This window comes from Mastomys coucha, unplaced genomic scaffold (genome assembly GCF_008632895.1).
Source record: "Mastomys coucha isolate ucsf_1 unplaced genomic scaffold, UCSF_Mcou_1 pScaffold21, whole genome shotgun sequence".
NCBI classification, from domain to species: Eukaryota; Metazoa; Chordata; class Mammalia; order Rodentia; family Muridae; genus Mastomys; species Mastomys coucha.
Window position 1 is genome coordinate 109,437,502 of NW_022196904.1, and position 21,242 is coordinate 109,458,743.

At 37.6% G+C, this 21,242-nt stretch overlaps 1 protein-coding gene across 6 annotated transcripts in view; it reads left to right on the forward strand.

The window, feature by feature from the left end:
• LOC116102882 (ATP-binding cassette sub-family A member 3-like) overlaps positions 1-21,242 on the forward strand; it is a 139,290-nt gene that overhangs the window by 19,478 nt on the left and 98,570 nt on the right. For 5 of the 6 annotated variants that reach the window (XM_031388115.1, XM_031388118.1, XM_031388117.1 and 2 more), the window contains 4 exons: positions 5,591-5,732; positions 16,272-16,531; positions 18,643-18,759; positions 19,439-19,556. In XM_031388115.1, the coding sequence (XP_031243975.1) occupies positions 5,591-5,732; positions 16,272-16,531; positions 18,643-18,759; positions 19,439-19,556 (637 nt within the window). The remainder of the gene's footprint in view (positions 1-5,590; positions 5,733-16,271; positions 16,532-18,642; positions 18,760-19,438; positions 19,557-21,242) is intronic. The other variant, XM_031388120.1, reaches the window with a different exon arrangement.

Genomic DNA, 21,242 nt, shown 5'->3' on the forward strand with positions numbered 1-21,242 from the left:
GACTGAGGAAACCTTAATTTAGCCAGCACTTGTATTTCATACACAGTGGTAAAGATGTGTTTAAAGTCAGAGGCATTTTTATTGGTAGACAAGTGAACTCATAAATCCCTTCTTCAAATGAAAAACAAAATATAATTCCTTTCATAAATCGCCAGAAGACTTACAGACTTAAATGTATTTAATTCAACCATATGGTGTCAGAACTGAAGAGATACTGATGGTGTCTACAGAAAGACGAGGAAAGAGCAGTGCTTTGAATTTGGAGTCCCTAGAAAATTGTATAGGCATCCTACCCTGCTGGTTGTAGGAATAAGTGATCAGTCTGTAGCACCTAGAGATTGAGCCACACCTACAGTTTCTAAAACAGGCACTTATTGGAAGACAGAAGTCGAATTTGTATTATCTTTTATCTATCCCTCCTTTTGTGGCTCCATTCAACTATGCGAGCTTTCTTAACTTAGCTTAAAGCTATATTATATATCCATTGATGTGGATTTGGGTACATAGGCATTAGCATACATTGGCCTAAAGTATCTTCAGTGCCATGTCAAGTTTCATTCTTGCTAACTACACTCTTCTCAAATCTCAAATCTTTGAATGAAATTCCTGATGCTAAAATTCCCATAGATTTTCCCTGGTGCTTAGTCTATTTTAATAATTATCTCTCTAAAATTTTATTTATTTATTTATTTATTTATTTATTTATTATTGTATATGATGTGTATGTAAGTGTAAGTGTATGTAGGTCGGATGACCGACTCAGCCATGACTACAATATATATGTGGTGATCAGGGGACAACTTTGGGAAATTAGTTCTCCCCTTCCCCCGTGGGTCTTGGGAATCAAGATTGGTTCTTCAGGATTGCATAGCAAGTGCTTTTGTCCCCTGTGCCATCTTGACAGCCTTGTTTTGATGGTTTTCTAAATTAATATTATAGCATTTGTTGATGATGTCATTTATAATATGAACTAATAGATGCCAGTTCTCTTTAGTTTATTTTCCTGACCACATCCTTTGTTTGTCCATGTGAATATCATGGTCAACCTGACCAACCTCAGATGAGATCATGTCATTATCCTAAGTAAAAGACCATAGTGTGGGCAGGTGACATGGTTCCATAGGTAAAGGAGCTTGTCTTTAAAGCCTGACAAGCTGAGGTTGATCCTTAGACTACATGGCAGGGGACAACTGACTCCTGAAAGTTATCCTGTGATCTCCACATGCAGGCCATGCCATGTATGTACCTGTGCACTCACTCTCCTTTTCCCTCTCTCTGCCTGTCCTTTTCCCACTCCCTCCTCTCTCCTTCTCTCATCATATATGTGTATATATATGTATATACATATATACACACATACATACATACACACAGTAGTAATAATATATTTTGAAAAACAAAACAAATTTTAAAATTCTAGTGGCTTCCATAGGCTCATGCACAGTATTTGGCATAAGATTCACGGCCATCCAGATGTGTCTCATCCCCACATGTCAATTTTTCCTATTTACCCTGGAAGCTTTATGCAGATACCATATATTTCTGCTTCTGGAATTTTGGCCACATTAACTTTTTAACATGAGGATGCTTCCATGAATTTTCAATCAGCTTACAGTTATATCCCCACCCATTCTGTTCTTTCATAATAATCTGCATTTTTCTAGTAGTTAATCAGTTTTTTGTTTTTTGTTTTTTTTAGAAATCCAGGGCTTTATTGATGGGTAACTGTGAACATTGCATAGGGTCTAGTTACAAGAAGGTATCTTGGGTATGGTTTATCTGATGTCACTGCCTTGAAATTCTGAGTACATTTAAAAATTTTTTATTAGGTATTTTCTTTACTTACATGTCATATGATATCTCCTTTCCCAGTTTTCCCTCCAAAAAAGGGAAAAAAATAAAATAATCAAAATCGAAAACAAAAATAAAACCAAGCACCTGTTCCCTCCCCCCTCCCCCTGCTTACCACCCCACCCTCTCCTGCTTACTGGCCCTGGCATCCCCCTACACTGGGGCATAGAATCTTCATAGGGCCAAGGGCCCTCTCTTCCCATTGATGACCGACTTGGCCATCCTCTGCTATATATGCGGCTGGAGCCATGAGTCCTACCATGTGTACTCTTTGGTTGGTGGTTTAGTCCCTGGGAGCTCTGAGGGTACTAGTTAGTTCATATTGTTGCTCATCCTAAGGGGCTACAAACCCTTCAGCTCCTTGGGTTCTTTCTCTAGCTCCTTCATTAGGGACCCTGTGCTCAGTCCAATAAGGAAGATCAAAATGTAGATACTTCATTCCTTCTTAAAAGGGGGAACAAAATACCCATGAAAGGAGTAGCAGAGACTAACTATGCAGCAGAGACTGAAGGAAGGACAATCCAGAGACTTCTCCACCTGGGAATCCTTCCCATATTCAGTCATCAAATCCAGACACTATTGTGGATGCCAACAAGTGCTGGCTCACAGGAGCCTGATATAGCTGTCTCCTGAGAGGCTCTGACAGTGCCTGACTAATACAGAAGTAGAGGCTCACAGCCATCCATTGGACTGAGTTAATCAGTTTTTAAAGAGCACAAACAATTCTATATGTTTTCAACAGAGATTTTGATATAGGAAACTTTTCTTTATAATATTTAATTCTAAATTAATTAGCTGCTGTCTGTTAGCCAACAATATAGAGTGTCTAGCATGCTTTCCAAGTAGAGGAAACCATACCTCCCTTGAGCTTAGTTGTTAGGCCATCTGTGTTACAAGTACGCTTGTGTATGGAAAACACCTATTGTGAGATGCCCTAGGGAAATGCATTATTTTATACCCACAGAACTCAACTGTCATTCACTGTCTAATGGCAGCCTTAGTTCTTCATATTAGTTGTGATTCATTGTTCACTCTCATCCATCATTTGCTGGTGCACAACAGTGTCTCAATATTACCATGGGCAATCATGCAGTTCTCATGGGAATATGACTATTTTCCCTGTTGTAGTTATTCCTCTAACCTTTATAAACAGAAACTTTAACTGAACAGAGCTTAAGATTGTGGGATGGAAGACATTTTACTCACAGATCCTTACTTGTAGAGAGTGATTTTACAAGCTTCCATGCCTTAGTTCTCGTGCCCTCATGCTCTAGCTCTGAGAGCACAAGTCTGGGTGAGTTATCGTTAGTGATGGGGACTGTTTCTTATTCACTAGGACCCATGATTAAGACCAGATTCCTCCTAAGCTGATGGACTGGCTGAAAATTTATTGCTTTGGGTTTTTCAAGAAAGGGTCTCTGTCCTTGACCTCTCTATGAATACAAGGTTGGCCTTGAACTCAAAGATCTTCCTGTCTCTGCTTGCTGGGATAAAAGGTGTGCCACCACACCCATTAGCTGAGATTTGACAGGTCTTTTTCAGTTTCTCTTCTCGGGCTTACTGAGTGTGGAAAAATGGCTTATAGATGAGTCCAGTGCCCAGTACCTTCTTAATATAAAACATGTCCCTTGCCTGAGGCAAGTTGTCTATACTCTGTACACCTGCGCCTTCTTCATAAAATTTAGTAATTAAAAAAAGTGACATGTCCTTAAACTTTGGTGGGTATATACCAAGGAAAATTCTTTAAGCAATAAGAAAAGCATTGCATAGTCACAGAAATGTATAAAGTGTTTAAATACATTTCCTGGAAATTATGCTAAAAAAAATGTAAGACCTCCAAAATTAACAGCTGCTATTCTACTTAAATAAAAATTTTCAATAACAAACAGTTTTAAAGTGAGAAATAAAATTCTGATGTCCTGGGTCAGATAACCCTTGGGGGGGTGGAATAATGGAACTGTTCATCATCTTCACTGAATTGATGGATATGGGAAGTTCTACATGTAAGAAAACTTTGTATACAACCTAAAACAGACAGACATACCTGCAGACATCTATAGACACACCTTACAAATTGATTTACTAAATTATATCAATATTTCCTCCTGCATTTATATATGATATGTCATTATAAATACATGCATATATATATATATACATATATACACATACATATGCACACACATGTTCTAAGCTTATACCAGATATGTTAATTATTTCTTTAAACTCCATGTGAAGCTAAATTACCTTGAAGTTTTACATTTGGAATGAGGCTATGATTGCTACAGGGATTTTATAAATTGGTTGTGTTTTTTCTACCGAGTGTTATACTTATGATGACTTATTGATTTATGCTTTAATGTATTGGAAGCTTTCCATTTTATTAAATCTGTTCCATGTAACAAGCCTTGATTAAATAGTTTTTATTTTCAAAAATTACAGTTAAGAAAATGAATCATGAAGGCATATTTAAAGAAATTATTTATAAAGCATTTGTGATAATTTACTAACATCCAAGATATTTCAAAGGTCCTATAATTCAATAATAAAATTTTTAATTAAATTTGGGGAATGTTTATAAAATTAAACGAGATACTGCTCTCAAACATATGCATCATATATCTTATATATGTTAACATTTATTTCCTGCTTTTATTCCCTAATATGAATTCAAGCCACTGTTTCCCAGTATTGCCAGCCAAACGGTGTCTCTGCATTCTCCTTTTCTTTCAGTTAGTGGGCTTGGTTTCTGGGGTTTTTTTTTTTTTTGTTGTTGTTTTTTTTTTTTTTTTTTTGGGATCTTGAACAGTTGCATACCACTGTGTTGTATGGAGGTATCATGGTTTTATCCATCTCATATATTGCAGTTAAGTTAATTCTTTTACATTTGGACCATAGACAACATTATAACAAACTTAATGTTCAAAATTAATTTATAACTCAAGATTATTCAGATCTGTTTCTTTAAAAAGTATTCCTTAGTTGATCAGTAAATGACTGCTGTGCTTTCAGAGATTGTTGTGAAATTAACTCATTAAAATATAATAGCCATTGGAACAGTATTAGGAGGTAATCAGGTCATGAGGACTCCTACCTGATGAAAGAAGAGTGCAGCCCCCTTTTGGTCCTTTACTTCTTTGTCTTTCACCCCTAACTGTGAATCAAAGAACTTTGCTTCCTTCATGGACCATTTTGTAAACAACCAACAAACTGCCAGTCCCTTGATGTTGCCATCTCTACCTCCATAGCTCTTACAAATTGATCAGATTACAGCAGCACAGAATAGGTTATGATGATTTATGTGCTTCTGATAGCTATTAGTTATTGCTCAATTCTCCATTGATGTGCTATTTTTCTTTCATCCTGCAAGGATTGGATTCATGTGCCTGTTTGTCTATAGCTCTGCAAACATTCATTATTCAGCCTTTTATTTTGCCAATATAGGAAAAAGAGTAGCTTATACTTCTATAGTATAAATTTACATTTATTTTATGTCCTTGAGAATTTTTTCATGCTTATCTTGTGTGTTTTTCTGTGTTTTGAGTAGAATTGAAATGTATTTAGGGAACATACATTCTCTACCTTGCTCACTGTGCATTCTAGGCATTCAGAATTTATCAGGTTGGTTTCATCTCTAAAGTAACATGTTTTTCTACTGGGATGTAACTTTATTTCTAACATTTGCTTTTAAGTTTCTTTTTGGGTTTCAACATATATGACTTTTTATTAATACTTTCAGGTAAAATATCACTTGCGTTTTGTTGGTGCACAGAGGACCATCTGGTGGCCAGACAAGATAGGCTGGAAAACAAAACTTCTCTTTCCTAATCATCCTTCTATACGACCCAGGAATCCAAATTTTCTTGATGGAGGAAGTCCTGGTAAGCAGATCCTCAGCATGCTTATTTTAGCAAAATGGCCACAAGCTAGTACTGTTATTCCCAGATTGTGAGACCCCTAAAGAGACCACCAGGAACCACAACTCTGAAGCAAGCACAGGAGAGTCTTTATTCAGGCTCAAGCCTGGGCTGCAAACCTTCCTTTTGCAACAGGATAGGAGAGCGACCCTAAGGTCTAAGGAATGGGATTTGTAAAGAAAAAAACTCCAAGTGGGGATTTCTAAGCCTTCGTGTTACATGATTAGATAAGAGGGTAAAAAAAAAATGTTGGCCTTTAAGCTGATTGGTTCACAGAATCTGGTTAAACCACAAGGAGGGAGCACACATCGAAAAGAGGAGCATCGTGACTCATATTTCCTTAGCCCACCCCGTTACTATCTGCTGGCCACAGCTGTTATGTCTATTTTGCAAGTGCCAAGAATATCTCATGGTTTTTCTCAGAACTCAAGGGTTGGGGCCAAGTCACTCTAAGGGCAAGTTAGCATAAAATGGAGTCTGAAAAAACAAAATGGAGTTTGTTCCCCTATTTTAATCCTTTCAGTACATGTATAAACATATACTTATGTTTAAATATTTGTGTTCATTTAACACATGAGAAATGTTTATTCTTCATTGTAATTAAAATTTATATTGTAACAATCTTTTCAGTCTTTATTCTTTTTTTTTTTTAAGAGAATAGATATGTGTTTTTATCATGAGGTCAAAACAAGTGATTTAATTGTTCTAAACTCAAATAGACCCCATGCCAGCTACTTTTATGTAAACTGGACACAAGCTAGAGGTAGTTATCCAAAAGGAGGGAAACTCAACTGAGAGAAAATGCCTACATAAGTCTGACTGTAGGGCATTTTCATTCTTTTTTTTTTTTTGAGTATTATAAAAATTGTTTGATATAAAACAACAATCACTTAAACAGTCTTATGTAGATGCTTGTCTACAGCAATACTGAAAATACATTTGTCTCAATATAAATTTGAAATAATTCCAAATATGTTAACTGTATATTTTATAATAATACATCACTGCAAGTTTTTTTAATGAAAATAAATAGATAAAGTCTTTTTGTTTCTTTGTTTTGTTTTTAATAGAGCTTAAAATCTTGGCTCTAACTGTGGTACAAGCCCAAACTAAGAACAATTCTTAGACATTGGAGTTCATTGTAATAAGGCTGTACTTCAGTGACCCTCACATCACCAAAGGATTTTACCTCCATTATAGCTAAGCTAAGAGTTGACAGTTCTGCTGCGCCAAGGAATGAATTGTAGGCATGATTTTTGGATACAGATTTCCTGCTATGGTCTAAGCTGTTTGACTTGAGTGATTGTCATCATTCTCAGCCCACAGAGAACAGGTTACATATTATTCATTTAAGAAATGGTGTGTGTATTAAAATGGTCTATCCATGAAGTCATTCACCAACTGTTTCAATGAACAATGGTTCTGCTTGGAGGGTGGCAAGACATTAGATGAGGATAAGAATCTGGTTCATTGACTGTGATAATTTTGAAAAGCATTCATCTCAGAGAAAGAGTAATTTATAATAAAGTCATCTTCTTCAAACTTGATACAATAGTTACAAATATCAAGCAGAGCATTCAGTCTTACTCTTTGTTGTTCTCTTACAAGCCACCTCCCAAGTTAATTGTCTTATGTTTCTTTTGGCTGTATAAACTTTTGAAATATGTAAGCTGTTCTGAAAACCATAGTATAGTGTAAAAACATCAAATAAGCAATCCTACTAATAGAGAGGCTGAGATAGGAGAAGCCTGAATTCAAGACCATTATGTGGAACCCAGCAAGACACTGTCATGTACAAACAAGCAGAAAGTGAATATAGATTGTACAATATTGGACCTATTTCTCCAATTACCAAATTAGAGAGACCACTGGATGACAGCCAACAAATTTCTAATTTTTCATGTTTTTGGATTTCAATCTATTAGGATATGTTGGTAATATTAGTTTTCATATTAAGACATTAAGAAGAAGTAATTGTTGCTTCTTGTTATTTTTGTTGTTAGAGGTGGAATTAGGTTTGTGTGGGTTTGTTGAAAGGTTACTTTCTTGCTTCTTCTAGAATATAGTTTTGCTCCTTATGTTGGTGTTTTCCATCTATTATCCTTTGTAGGGCTGGATTTGTGGAAAGATATTGTGTAAATTTTGTTTTGTTATGGACTATCTTGTTTTCTCCATCTATGGTAATTGAAAGTTTTACTGGGTATAGTAGCCTATGCTGGCATTTGTGTTCTCTTAGGGTTTGTATGACGTCCACCCAAGATGTTCTAGCTTTCATAGTCTCTGGTGAGAAGTCTGGTGTAATTCTGATAGGCCTGCCTTTATATGTTACTTGACCTTTATCTCCTACTGCTTTTAAAATTCTTTCTTTGTTTAATGCATTTGGTGTTTTGATTATTATGTGATAGGAGGAATTTCTTTTCTGGTCCAGTCTATTTGGAGTTCTATAGGCTTCTTGTATGTTCCTGGGTATCTCTTTCTTTAGGTTAGGGAAGTTTTCTTCTATAATTTTGTAAAGGCTATTTACTGGCCCATTACATTGGGAGTCTTCACTCTCTTCTATACCTATTATCCTTAGATTTGGTCTTCTCAATGGGTCCTTTCTCTAGCTCCTTCATTGGGGACCCTGTACTCAGTCCAGTGGATGGCTATGAGACTCTACTTCTGTATTAGTCGGATATTGTCAGAGCCTCTCAGGAGACAGCTATATAGGGCTCCTGTCAGCCAACACTTGCTAGCATCCACAATAGTGTCTAGTTTTGATGATTGAATATGGGAAGGATTCCCAGGTGGAGCAGTCTCTGAATTGCCCTTCCTTTAGTCTCTGCTCCACAGTTAGTCTCTACAACTCCTTCCATGAGTATTTTGTTCCCCCTTTTAAGAAGGAACGAAGTATGCACATTTGGTCTTCCTTCCTCTTGAGTTTCTTGTGGTTTGTGGTTTGTACTTTGTGTATTCCAATCTTCTGGGCTAATATCCCAGAATATTAGGAATTAGAATATTATACTTATCAGAGAATGCATACCATGTGTGTTCTTTTGTGATTGGGTTACCTCACTCATGATGATATTCTCCAGATCTATCCATTTCCCTAAGAATTTCATAAATTCATTGTTTTTAATAGCTGAGTAGTATTCCATTGTATAGATATACCACATTTTCTGTATCCATTCCTCTGTTGAAGGACATCTGGGTTGTTTCCAGTTTCTGACTATTATAAATAAGGCTGCTATGAACATAGTGGAACATGTGTCCTTATTACATGTTGGAGCATCTTCTGGGTAGTGTAGCCTTAGAGTAGGTGTGTTACTGTGGTTGTGGACCCTCATCCTAGCTGCCTGGGAAGCCAGTATCCTGCTAGCATCTTCTAGGCCCAGGGAGTGTAGCCTTTTTGGAGTAGATGTGTTACTGTGGTTGTGGACCCTCATACTAGCTGCCTGGGAAGCCAGTATCCTGCTCGCAGCCTTCAGATGAAAATATATGACTCTCAGCTCCTCCTGCACCATGTCTGCCTGGATACTGCCATGCTCCTGCCTTGATGTTAATAAACTGAACCTCTGAACCTGTAAGCCAGCTGCAATTAAATGTCATCCTTATAAGAGTTGCCTTGGTCATGGTGTCTATTCATAGCAGTAAAACTCTAAGACAGAAGTTGGTAATAGGAGTGGGGTATTGCTGTGATTGCCTGACCATGGGTTTGTTTGGAAGAATGTGTATTTTGGGACTTTGGATTTGAAAAGTTGTAGAATGCTTTAAATGGAGCTTAATGGGCTATCCTAGTAGGGATATGAAATTCTTTGAGAGTGATTTGAATTATGTGGACCTGGACCAAGAGGTTTCAGTGGAGAATTTCAATATGTAACCTAGAGACAGTTTTTGTGGTATTTTCATGAAGAATGTGGCTACTTTTTGCCCTTGTCTGAAGAGTCTGCCTAAGGCTAAGGTGAAGAAATCCGGATTAATTGCATTGACAAAAGAAGTCTCAAAAAAAGTTAGCAGAGACTTTGTTCTCAGATCAAGTCTCATGAAGAGCATTTTGAAAAAGCATAGCAAGCTGAGAAAGGAAAAATATAAATGATAAATCATTTAGTATTAAAGGGACTCCAGGCAGTAGAATAGAGCTGAATCCTATGTTCTAGGAGATAACAGAGTAAGGGAATGGGACTTTGAGGCAAGATCCAGGCATGGTGGTATGCTTCTTTAATCCCAGGAGATAAAGACAAGCAAATCTCTAAATTCAAGGCCATCCTGGGACCAAACAAGTTCTAGGTGGAGAAAAGCTTAAATCCAAGTGTGGTGGTCCACACCTTTAGTCCCAGGAGACAGGCATGCAAATCTCTGAGCTCAAGGTCAATCTACAGAGCAAGTTTCTACACAGCCAAGCTTGGGAAGGTGGAAGGAGTGGGAAAACAGAAAGCTGGTGATAATATAATAGAATAAGGACAGCCATGTTCCAGCCCCAGCAAGCAGCAAAACTCAGCAGCTTTAGAGTCAAAAATAGAAGGGACTACTGGGACAATTGATACTGGTTGGCTGGAGCTAAGAAATTAGTGGTGATTAACTTCATCATTAAGATAAAATCTTCTGGGAATTATTTTCTGAGAGCACAGAAAAGCTGTATTCCAGAGAGTAAATACTTAATAATATGATTTCTTGTGACTTTTTCAACATCCTTATTTTAGGAATTATGTTTTAACTTTTGATATTTCTTTGGTTATTCTGGGTGATTTTCAGTATGTTTTCCAAAATTTTGTACAAATTACCTAGGATCTTATTAAAGTACAAGTTCTAATTCAGTGGAAGAAAAAATGTCAGTTCTTTTAAAAGTAGTCTAAGGAATTAAAATGGAGGCACCCCTTCCAAATTTATGGTATAAGGTCAGCATTACCTTGTGTGTAGTTTGAATATGCTTGGCCCATGGGAAATGCTACTGTGAGAAGGTTTGCACTTGTCACCTGACCATGCTTTTATTTGGAGGAATGTGGATTTGGGGACTTTTGGAAAGCAGTGCAATGCATTAAGGCTTAAAGGACCATTCTAGAAGGAGCACGGAAGTGTGTCACTGTGTAGGTGGGCTTTGAGGGCTCCCCCTGCTCAAGCTCCACCCAGGGTAGAAGAGACCCTCCTTCTAGTGACCTGTGGAAGACACAGTCACTTCCTGACTGTTTTTGGATTAAAATTTCAGCACCTTCTTCAGCCCCATATCTGCCTGGACACTGCCATGCTTCCCACCATGATGATAATGGACTAAACTTCTGTAACTCTAAGCCAGCCCCAATGAAATGTTGTCCTTTTTAAAATCTGCCTTGGTGATGGTGTCTGTGCACAGCAGTGTAACCCTAACTAAGACAGAAGTTGGTGTCAGGAGCTGAGGTACTGCTGTGATAGGACTGACCCTGACCGTGCTTTTGTTTGGAGGAATGTGGATTTGGGGACTTTGGAAAGCAGTGGAATGTTTTAAGGGGGCTTAATGGGCCATCCTAGAAAAAGCATGGAAGAGAGTGATTTGAACCATTGGAGCCTGGTTCAAAGGGTTTCAGGGGAGAAGAATTTTGGTATGTGGCCTAGAGAATGTTTTTGTGGTATTTTGGTGAGGAATATGGTTGCATTTGCCCTTGTCTGAAGAGCCTGCCTGAGGCTAAGATGAAGAGATTCAGAGTAATTGCATTGACAAAAGAAGTCTCAGAAGAGCCCAGCATAGACTTTATCATCTGGTTTACACTTATGAAGAGCATTTTCATCAAGTATAGCAAGTTTAGAAAGGAAAAATACAAAATGCATGGTTCAAGTAATAAAAGGGCACCAGGAAGTGCACTGGAGCTAAAGCCTTTGTTCAAGGATATGAAATGAAATTAAGGGAATGGGGACCTCAGGGCAAGGTTCCACCAGCTAAGTTTATTGTTTATGTTTGCAGTTGAACAAGGGAGTTGTGTTAGGAGTTATTATTACCTAGCTTTTGGTCCAGCTCTTGAGGCATAGTAGCCATTAAAAGCTTAGGGCCAGGCATGATGGTATATTCCTTTAATCCCAGGAGACAGATGGCAGCAGGTCTCTGAGTTCAAAACTAGCCTGTTACAGAGGAAGTTCCAAGTAAAGAAAAGCTTACATTCAGGCATAGTGGTACAAACCTTTAATTCCAGCACTCAAAAAACAGAGGCATGCAGATCTCTGAGTTCAAGGTCAGTTTACAAAGCAAATTCCAGTACAGCCAAGCTTAGGCAGTAAAGGATGTAATACAACAGTGGAGTCAAGTTCCAACCCTAGCAAGCAGCAGAACTTGGCAGTTTCTGTTATGTGGCTCCTTGCTAGAGTCAAGAATGAAAGGGGTTACTGATGTTGGTTAACTGGAGCTAAGAAATTAATGGTGATTAAAAAGAGAGCAGCATCATTGAGGTGAAATCTTGTGGGAAGTGTTTTCTGAAAACACAGAGAAGCTGTGTTCCAGAGATGGCCAGTGTTGTACCTCATGCTGGACTTGGTAATATATAAAAACCACCCATATGGTTTTGAAGATATGAAGGATATGCTTAAGCTACACCCAGTGTGGAAGAGACCCTCCTCCTAGCAGCCTGTCAAAGAGACAGTCTCTTTGTGGTTGCCTTCGAATTAAGGTGTAGAAATCTCTCAGTTCCTTTTTCAGCTGCCTGGATGCTGCCATGCATCTATCCCCAACTAAAGGTTGTTCTTTTAAAAAGTTGCCTTTTGCAAAGGACACTGTCAATAGGACAAAACGGAAACCCACAGGTTGGGAAAAGATCTTTACCAACCCTACATCTGATAGAGGGCTAATATCCAAAATATATAAAGAACTCAAGAAGTTAGACTCCATGGAACCAAATAGCCCTGTTTAAAAAATGGAGTACAGAGCTAAACAGGATTCTCAACTGAAGAATCTCGAATGGCTGAGAAGCACTTAAAGAAACGTTCACCATCTTTAGTCATCAGGGAAATGCAAATCAAAATGACCCTCAGATTCTACCTTATACCAGTCAGAATGGCTAAGATCAAAAACACTGATGACAGCAGATGCTGGCAAGGATGTAGTGGGACTGAAAGCTGGTAAAACCACTTTGGAAATCAATCTGGTGGTTCTTCAGAAAATTGGAAATAGTTTTACCTGAGGTCCAAGATACTCTGGACATATACCCAAAAGATGCTCCAACATATAACAAGGAAACATGCTCCACTATGTTCATAGAAGCCTTATTTATAATAGCCAGAAGCTAGAAACAACTCAGATGTCCCTCAACAGAGGAATGGATATAAAAAATGTGGTACATTTACACAATGGATTACTACTTAGCTATTAAAAACAATGACTTCATGAAATTTGCAGGCAAATGGATGGAACTAGAAAATATCATCCTGAGTGAGGTAACCCAGACACAAAAGAACACACATGGTATGTACTCACTGATTAGTGGATATTAGCCTAAAAGCTCACAGTGCCCACAATACAACCCACAGACCAGATAGAACTTACGAGGAAGACTAGGAAGGACTGGAGGAGCAGAAAGGATTTCAACCCCATAGGAAGAACAACATTGGCTGGTCAGACCACCCAGTGCTCCCAGGAACTAGACCACCAACGAAGGAGTGTACCTAGAGGGATCCATGGCTCCAGATACATATGAAGCAGAGGATGTCCTTGTCGTCATGACATCAGTGCGAGGGGAGGCCCTTAGTCCTGTGGAGGTTTGATGCCCAAGAGTAGGGAGATGCTGGAGTGGTGGGGTGAGAGATGGTTGGTGGGTGGAAGAGCACCCTCATAGAGGCAAAGGGGAGGGAGGCGAAGGCAGATGTGGGATGGGAGGTTTGTGGAGAGGTTACTGGGAAGTGGGATATCATTTGAGTTGTAAACTTACCTATCAAGTCACTTTACAGCAATGAAACCCTAAGATACCCTTTTACCAAAATAGTCAAGGATAGACACATACACTCACCAACTCACACACAAACTATAGCCAAATGTTCCTGATGCAAATATTCTTAGCAAAATACTACTTAGCAAAGCAAGGTGGAAAAATGGCTCAGTGGGTAAGACTGCCTGCTATGAAAGTATGAAGGCCTGAGTTCAAATCCCCAGCACCCATGTTTTAAAAAGGAAATGCTGCTTGTGTATACATAAATCTTCATTAGTAAGGAACAGAGACAGATGGATCCTGGAAACTCACTGGCCAGAGGGCTTAGTGGAAGTGGAAATGGCAGTGTTGAAATTCTTTGAGAGACTCTGTCTCCAAACTCCAAGGTGGAGAACACTAGAAGTAGATCCCTAACATGTTCTGCTGCCCTCTGCATACATGCACATGGGCACACACAGCCACACACAGTTGTACATGCACATATCACACACCTATTAAAAATACTACCAAATTAAATCCAATATCCTATCAAAGATTGTTATCACAATCAAATTTGATTAATCCAAAGATGCAAGGATGATTCATATGTATAACTGTTTCAATGTAGTATACCATATAAACAAAGAAAGGTAAAATATAATTATTTCATTAGATGTAGAGAAGGCATTTTTTGATAAAGCCCTGAACAAATTATATATACACTAATCATACTTAAATATCATAAGGGATATATATAGGTACCTATATATATATCCTAGTTTTACTCCACTTGTTCAGTCCCAGATAGTCAAGGTAATTAAATAAAGATATGAAAATACCAAGAGCAGAAGTCAAAACTATCCCAGATTGTAGATGATGTGGTTTTATTGAGAGACCAATAAAACTCTACCAACACTATGAACTGATTTTTGCAAGATTCAAATTAAACAGAAATTAGCATTTTATACATCAATAATGAAATTGCTGACAAACAAATCATGAAAATCATTCCATTCATAGTCATTACCAAAAAATGCCTAAAAATAAATTTAACTAAGACATGAAAGACATCTGTAATAAAAATTATAAAATACTTAAAAAATAGAAAAATTGGGTATGCCTTTCTGTGGGGGACCGGCCAGCAGGCCCACACTCTGTAGGTGTTCTCGGACTGGAGAATTATTGAGTACCTGTGAAAATAAGCGGGTGAGAGAGAGACAAAGGAAGACACCAAGTAGCTTTATCAAGGTGTGTCTTTACTAGGGGAAAACTGGGTTTATATAACAAGAGGCAGAATCGAAACTATGAAGGCAAAACCGAAACCATAAATCTAACATAAACAGAGACCGGAGGAAGGAACTTCAAAGTCAAGTCCGACAAGGTGAGATAGCTGTAAGCAGTCTTTGATCTATGGCAGTCAGGCATCCGCAGGTGGCATCCGCAGTCCTGGGGCTGTGAGAGAGTTTCACTTTCGGAACTCTCCGGGCTAAGGGGGAGAGAACCCACACCTTTCATGTTCATTAATTGGAAAAAATCAATGTTTTTTTAAATGTGCACAATATCCAGTTTATGGATTCACTGCAGTTCTTACCCTTCATATTTGAAGGATAAGAGCTTGCAGTTCTTCATATTTGTGTAGTTGCATTGTTGTATGTTTCCTGTCATGTCTAGAAGTCACTATATCACACCAGGTATCCTAGTCCTCTGGCTTTATCCATCTTTCCATCCTTTTCCCATTATGTTCTTTGGGAACTCTCTGCATTTTGGTCTGTTGTGGTCTCTGTAATCGTTTTCATCTGCTACAAAGTGAGCTTCTTGGATGAGGAGTGAGAGCTGTATTTTTTATATAAGGATATTTAGAATACCATTAGAAGTTATATTGGTTTAAGAATATAGCAGTAATGGGTTCTCCTCTAGGGTCTATAATCTCTCCAGTCATGGATAGTTGTTTGCAACTTCTAATTTCTTATTCTTGCATATGCATGTCTATAGTGTAACTGCATGTATACATCCATATTCACACATCTGTGGGTACCCTTGTATTCTTGAGGAGGCCTGAGGTTGAGTTTGGGTCTCATCCTTTATTTTGCTCCTCCTTGTATATTGGACTAGGCTGTCTTGATGAAAGCTTGCCATTTCAAACAGGGATACCCATGCCCACCTCCTGCATGCTAGGATTATGGGAAAGCTACCATGCCTGCCTGGCTTTATCTTGGGTCATAAGCATCTGAACTCTATAGTTGTTATACTTATTAGTAAGTACTTTTTTCTACCACCCTTTCCCCCAGTTTCTGATTTCACCTATGCTGTACTTTATTGAACAGAAATATTTTTGTTAATATTTTTTTGCCTTTTTGTTGTTTCTGGTTCTGGGATTTCATTCCTTTTTGAAGCCATGATCTTCTCAATATTTAATTATATTGTTATTGTTCTTCTAATTAGAAATTTTATAAGTGGAAAATTTAGTAAGCTTGCCAGTTTTATTAATATTAATATTTTAATTTGGGAAAGATAAAAATCATATTTAGCCAAAGAAATGTCTTTTTATGTCAAATATGTGGTAGGTTCCATTTATTGCATGCTAAGAATTCCTTACATTTCTTTCTTCATATGTCTGAGTTGCTCCTTAGTCTGTTTCCCTTGACCAGTGAGTTTTCTTACACAGGGTATATCAAGGAAGGATTCCTGGCAGTGCAGCATGCTTTGGACAAGAGCATCATGCTATATCATGAAAGCAGTGCTGGGAAAAAGCTGTTTGATGAAACTGACATTCTGATACAGAGGTTCCCATACCCAAGTCATTCTCAGGATAAACTACTTTGGATTTCCAGTCCTTTCATCCCGCTAATGTTCATACTCATGTTCTCTTCCATTGTCCTGTCCATCATGCGATCTATTGTGTTTGAAAAGGAAAAAAGATTAAAGGTAGTATCGCTTTCTGTTTAAAAAAATCTGTGCATATGTATGTATGTATATGTAGTGTACCTATGTACGTGTATGCACACACACACACACACACACACACACACACACACACACGGAGCCTGTGGACATCCTTTGGGAAGTAGGTTACCACCGTGTATGTATTCAGCATTGCTAGATATTGGTTCCATTTCAGCAGAGCATCAAGAGACCTGAGTGTAGAAGGATGGGTGCTGATGGTACTCACCACTTCCCAAGCGAGAAAGGCTTCAGGGACGAACAGGAAAGCAACATAGAAGCAAACTCTAATTTTGTAGGAGGAAGACAAAAGATTACTAGGTGATCTTCAAGTCTTTTATCCCTAGAGCAGCCATGAATTTCAAGTACAACCCAGTTCAGACATAAATTAACATAAGTCCCAACACCTAGTGGTCCATTAACATCAGAGTCCATTTACTTTCACAATGTTCAAGTTCTCATCAACAACAAAAAGTTGCTAAAAAAAAAATGAAGACGCTACAAACAGGAAAACAGTCCAAAGAAGCAAATTGATCATCAGTACTAGACTTAGGTAAGAAACATGTTGAACACAGGCAAGTTTCATAAAGTCCCACACCTAGAAGAGGAGTCTCATTCAATCAGATGGCTGCTATGGTAGAGAGAAGCAGGTTTCTACCCAGGGAGAAGCCTCCTGGTAGGTTATCCAGTCCCATGTGCTCTGCCCTAAATACCTGTACATCTGAGCAACAACTGAATGGACTCAGTAGGGTGTGTGTTTGTGTTTGTGTGTGTGTGTGTTTCTGTGTGTTCATATGGCAAAAATAAAGAAGTAGTCATGAATTTCAGAGAAAATAGACTTGGACACAGGAGGAGCTAGAAAGGAAAGAAGGAAAAAAATTATGTAAATACAATATTCATAATATAAAATTCTCAAGAAAATTAAAGATACATAGATGCTGGAAATATCAGACAGGTAGTTTAATTGTGGTTAATATTCTAAGCTCTGTAAATAGTGAATTATCCAAAATTCTTGGGGGTTGTGGGTATTTTTCACATTTTTATTTAGTGTATATACCACCCACATGTGCCATGGCATATGTAGAAGTCTGCAACAACTTACAAGAGTCAGTCCCCTCTACCATGTAAGTATTAGGAGTCAAATTCAGGTTGTTATGCTTGTCAGGCATGGCAAGCCGACCTACCTGCTGAGCCATCGCTCCAGCCCTAGAACTCTTCATAGCAATCTTAAGTTTTCAGATTCACTGGACTCATAGAGCTCACATAGAAGTATACATAGAATGTGCTTTTGTTGCACAATGGTAAAGATACAGAAGTGGTCAAAGCACACTTTATACTTACATGAAAACAGCTTTATGTATCCTCATAAATGAAGTTTTCAAAATAATATATCTCAACAGTACTTAGGAACGCCTCTAACAAGTTTATCAGTAGAAAAGTAAAATGAGGAAAGAACTAAAAAAAAAAATGAACACAAGACAGAATTATACAAACTGAAACAGAGAGGGAAGTGTGCAGTTCCAGATGAAAGCATCCAAAAGGATAGAACAGTATCAAATGATATAACACATACAATTGGATTCTGAATATTGAGAAAGCAAAGCAAAAGGAATTAAATACACTTGGAAAAGTTTCCAAAATTAATAATATATATTAAAACTCAGATGTACGAAACTCAGAGAATACAAAGATAAATATTGCACACACACACACACACACAAATATACACACACTCTTCCATATGTACATTTACAAAAGGATAAGGGGTAAAGTGCATAAATAACACTAAAGATGTGTGGGAAAACTCACGAAATAAATTTCAAAATAATAATTCAAAATGTTTTTCATTTCGTAAATCCCAGATGTAGTATTGAAAAAGATCTCTGAACTCAGAAAAACATATATATTTTAAGAGAAGTAAAGACCTTGCTTACTGCATAATCTTGATAGATTTCTAAGCCTTGATATTTCTCATTCTTAAAGTGAAGATAACATTAACCATTTTTATAGACTTTGTAGTAAAAATTCCAAAGTGGTGTGTGAAAGCATCATGAATCACCTGCCATATAAAATGCTTGACTTGTGTTGTCCTGCAGGAATACCAGCTCATAATGGGGCTTCAAAATTGGATCATCTGGATTGGTTATTTCTTCACGTTCTTCCCTTTATATGTCTTCATTATCCTTTTGATATGTATATTACTCTTTGTCCAGGCAAGTATCAGTTTCATGCTGCCTAATAGATATACATAATTAATTGAATATATAATATTCAATTTTTACTAGCTACAGAAATTTAAAAAAAAAATTAGGAGAAACAGACAAAATCCTTTTAGTGACATTTTTAACTCAAGTCTTTAAAAATATTTTTTTACCATATAACAATTTTTAAAACAATGTTTTGGTTTTATTGTTTTTAAAAATCTAGTGTTTTTGTGTTACTGTACATCCCAATTCTGACATTAAGGGTTTTTTGTGGAAATATGCACTATTTTTGACAATACTATCACTTTTATTTAAATTTAAACTGTCATCTTAAAAGTAAAATAGAACTCCATAGTCATCCAAGCTGTATTTCAGGTGTTCTATAAATACATATGACAAATATCTAACAGGTAGATGAGTTTCAATGAGTTTAGTCTGCTACACAGTCTAATGAAAGAGAGATATGCTGTGGACGTACTGTTCTCAGGTTTACAGGAGAATCAACTGGTTTGGGTTTTTGTTTTGCTGCCGAGTCTCTCAGCAAGACTTTAACTTGCTGTCTTTAAGTCTCATCAGCTGAGTGTAGTGCTGTTTCAGTAGGAACCATGCCTTTGTCTCTTACCTTGTGTTTATGTGACTTGACACTAGTTATAGTGTACTTATCTGACATTATGATTGTTTATTGTAGATTGTAGAGGAGCCAATCTTGCGCTACAGTGACTGTAGTTTCATCTTTGTCTTTCTTACATGTTATGCCATCGCATCCATATGCTTTGCCTTTATGGTTAGCACGTTCTTCACTAAAAGTAAGTCTGCACAGCAGAAGCCATGGCATGAAGTGAAAATACAGAGTTGGGGGGTGTTTGTCAGATACTCATCTGACAGGAGGTGAATGTCTAGAATTAAGAACTCAAAAACAAACAAACAAAAAAAGAATTGTATTTCTTTTTGCTAGTTTCTGGACTAGTAAATTCTTTACTGCTTTTCTGAGCTTTCCAATGTACTCAGTTGAGTATGTTTTTATGTTTTTAATTGTTTATGTTTTAACTGTTTATGTTTTAATTGGCTTTTTTTTTCTCACATACTGAATCCTAACTATGGCTTCCCCTGCCTCTACTCCTCCCATCTGGATCCACAGCCTTTCTGTGTCTCATTAGAAAGCAAACAGGCTTCTAAGAGATGATAATAAGATAAAATATGATGAGATAAAACCTAAACTAATATAATGGAGTAGGATAAAACAAACAGAAGGAAAAGAGCCCAGGAGAAGAAACAGAGACCCAATCATTTGCACCCTCAGGAAGCCCATAAAAAAACTAAACAGGAAGCCATAATATATATGCAAAGGAAATGTAATGTACAAAGATAGAAGAAAAAGTATATATAAATGAAATTTTTAAAATGGTAAGATAAAAAGGGAAAGCTCTGACATGACATTATGAGAAAAGGAACCTCCAAAGATGCCATTGGGTTTGCTTTGTGTTGACCATCTACCGCTGGGCATGCCCCCCACCCTTAAGAGTAGTGTGTTTCCCCCATAGACTCTTTTGTAGGAAACTAAATTTTCGTTTGCAAGTGTTTTTCAGTTGAAGATTGCTTATGAGTTAGGGCTGAAGGCTTGTGCCCACTTCTCCTTTCAGCTCCAGGACCCCATCTGGTACAAACCCGTACAAGGCCCTGTGCATGCTGCCTCAGTCTGTGTGTTTATATGTGTCAATCATGTTGAGTTAGAGGTCCTTGTTTTCTTGGTGTCTTCCATACCCTCTGGCACTTACACTCTTTCTACCTTCTCTTCTACAGGGTTTCCTGAGCCCTGTGGTGAGTGATTTGATGGAGACATCTCATTTAAGGCTTAGTGTTCAAAAGTCTCTCATTCTATATTCCTATTCCATTACTCTATACCTAGCCTCTGTTATATGGATTTTAGCTTGTGTATTAATGACTTTTTAGCCAACAATATCTACATCTATGCAAATACATACCATTTTTGCATTTCTGGATATAAGTTTCTTTACTCAGGGTAGTGTTTTCTAGTTCTGTCCATTTACCTGTGAATTTCTTTCTTTTTCTTTCTTTCTTTCTTTCTTTCTTTCTTTCTTCCTTTCTTCCTCCCTATCTTTCTTTTGTTGCTGCTGTTGTTGTTGTTGCTAGGAGTAATACTCCATGTTTTGTAAAGATAGCACATTTCCTTTATCCACTTGTGTATTGAGGAACATCTATGTTGTTTCCAATTTCTGGTTATTCTGAACAGAGGAGCAATAAATGTGGTTGAGCAAATTCCCTAGTGGTTGGATGAAGATCCTTTGGGTATATGCCTAAGAGAGCAGTGGAGCTGGAGGTAGATCATTTCCCAGCTTTCTGAGGAGCTGCCATCTGATTTCCACCATGGCTGTACATGTTTATACTTCCACCAGCAATGGATGAGTATTCCCCTTACTCAGCCAGGTGGTGATGGCACACGCCTATAATCCCAGCACTTGGGAGGCAGAGGC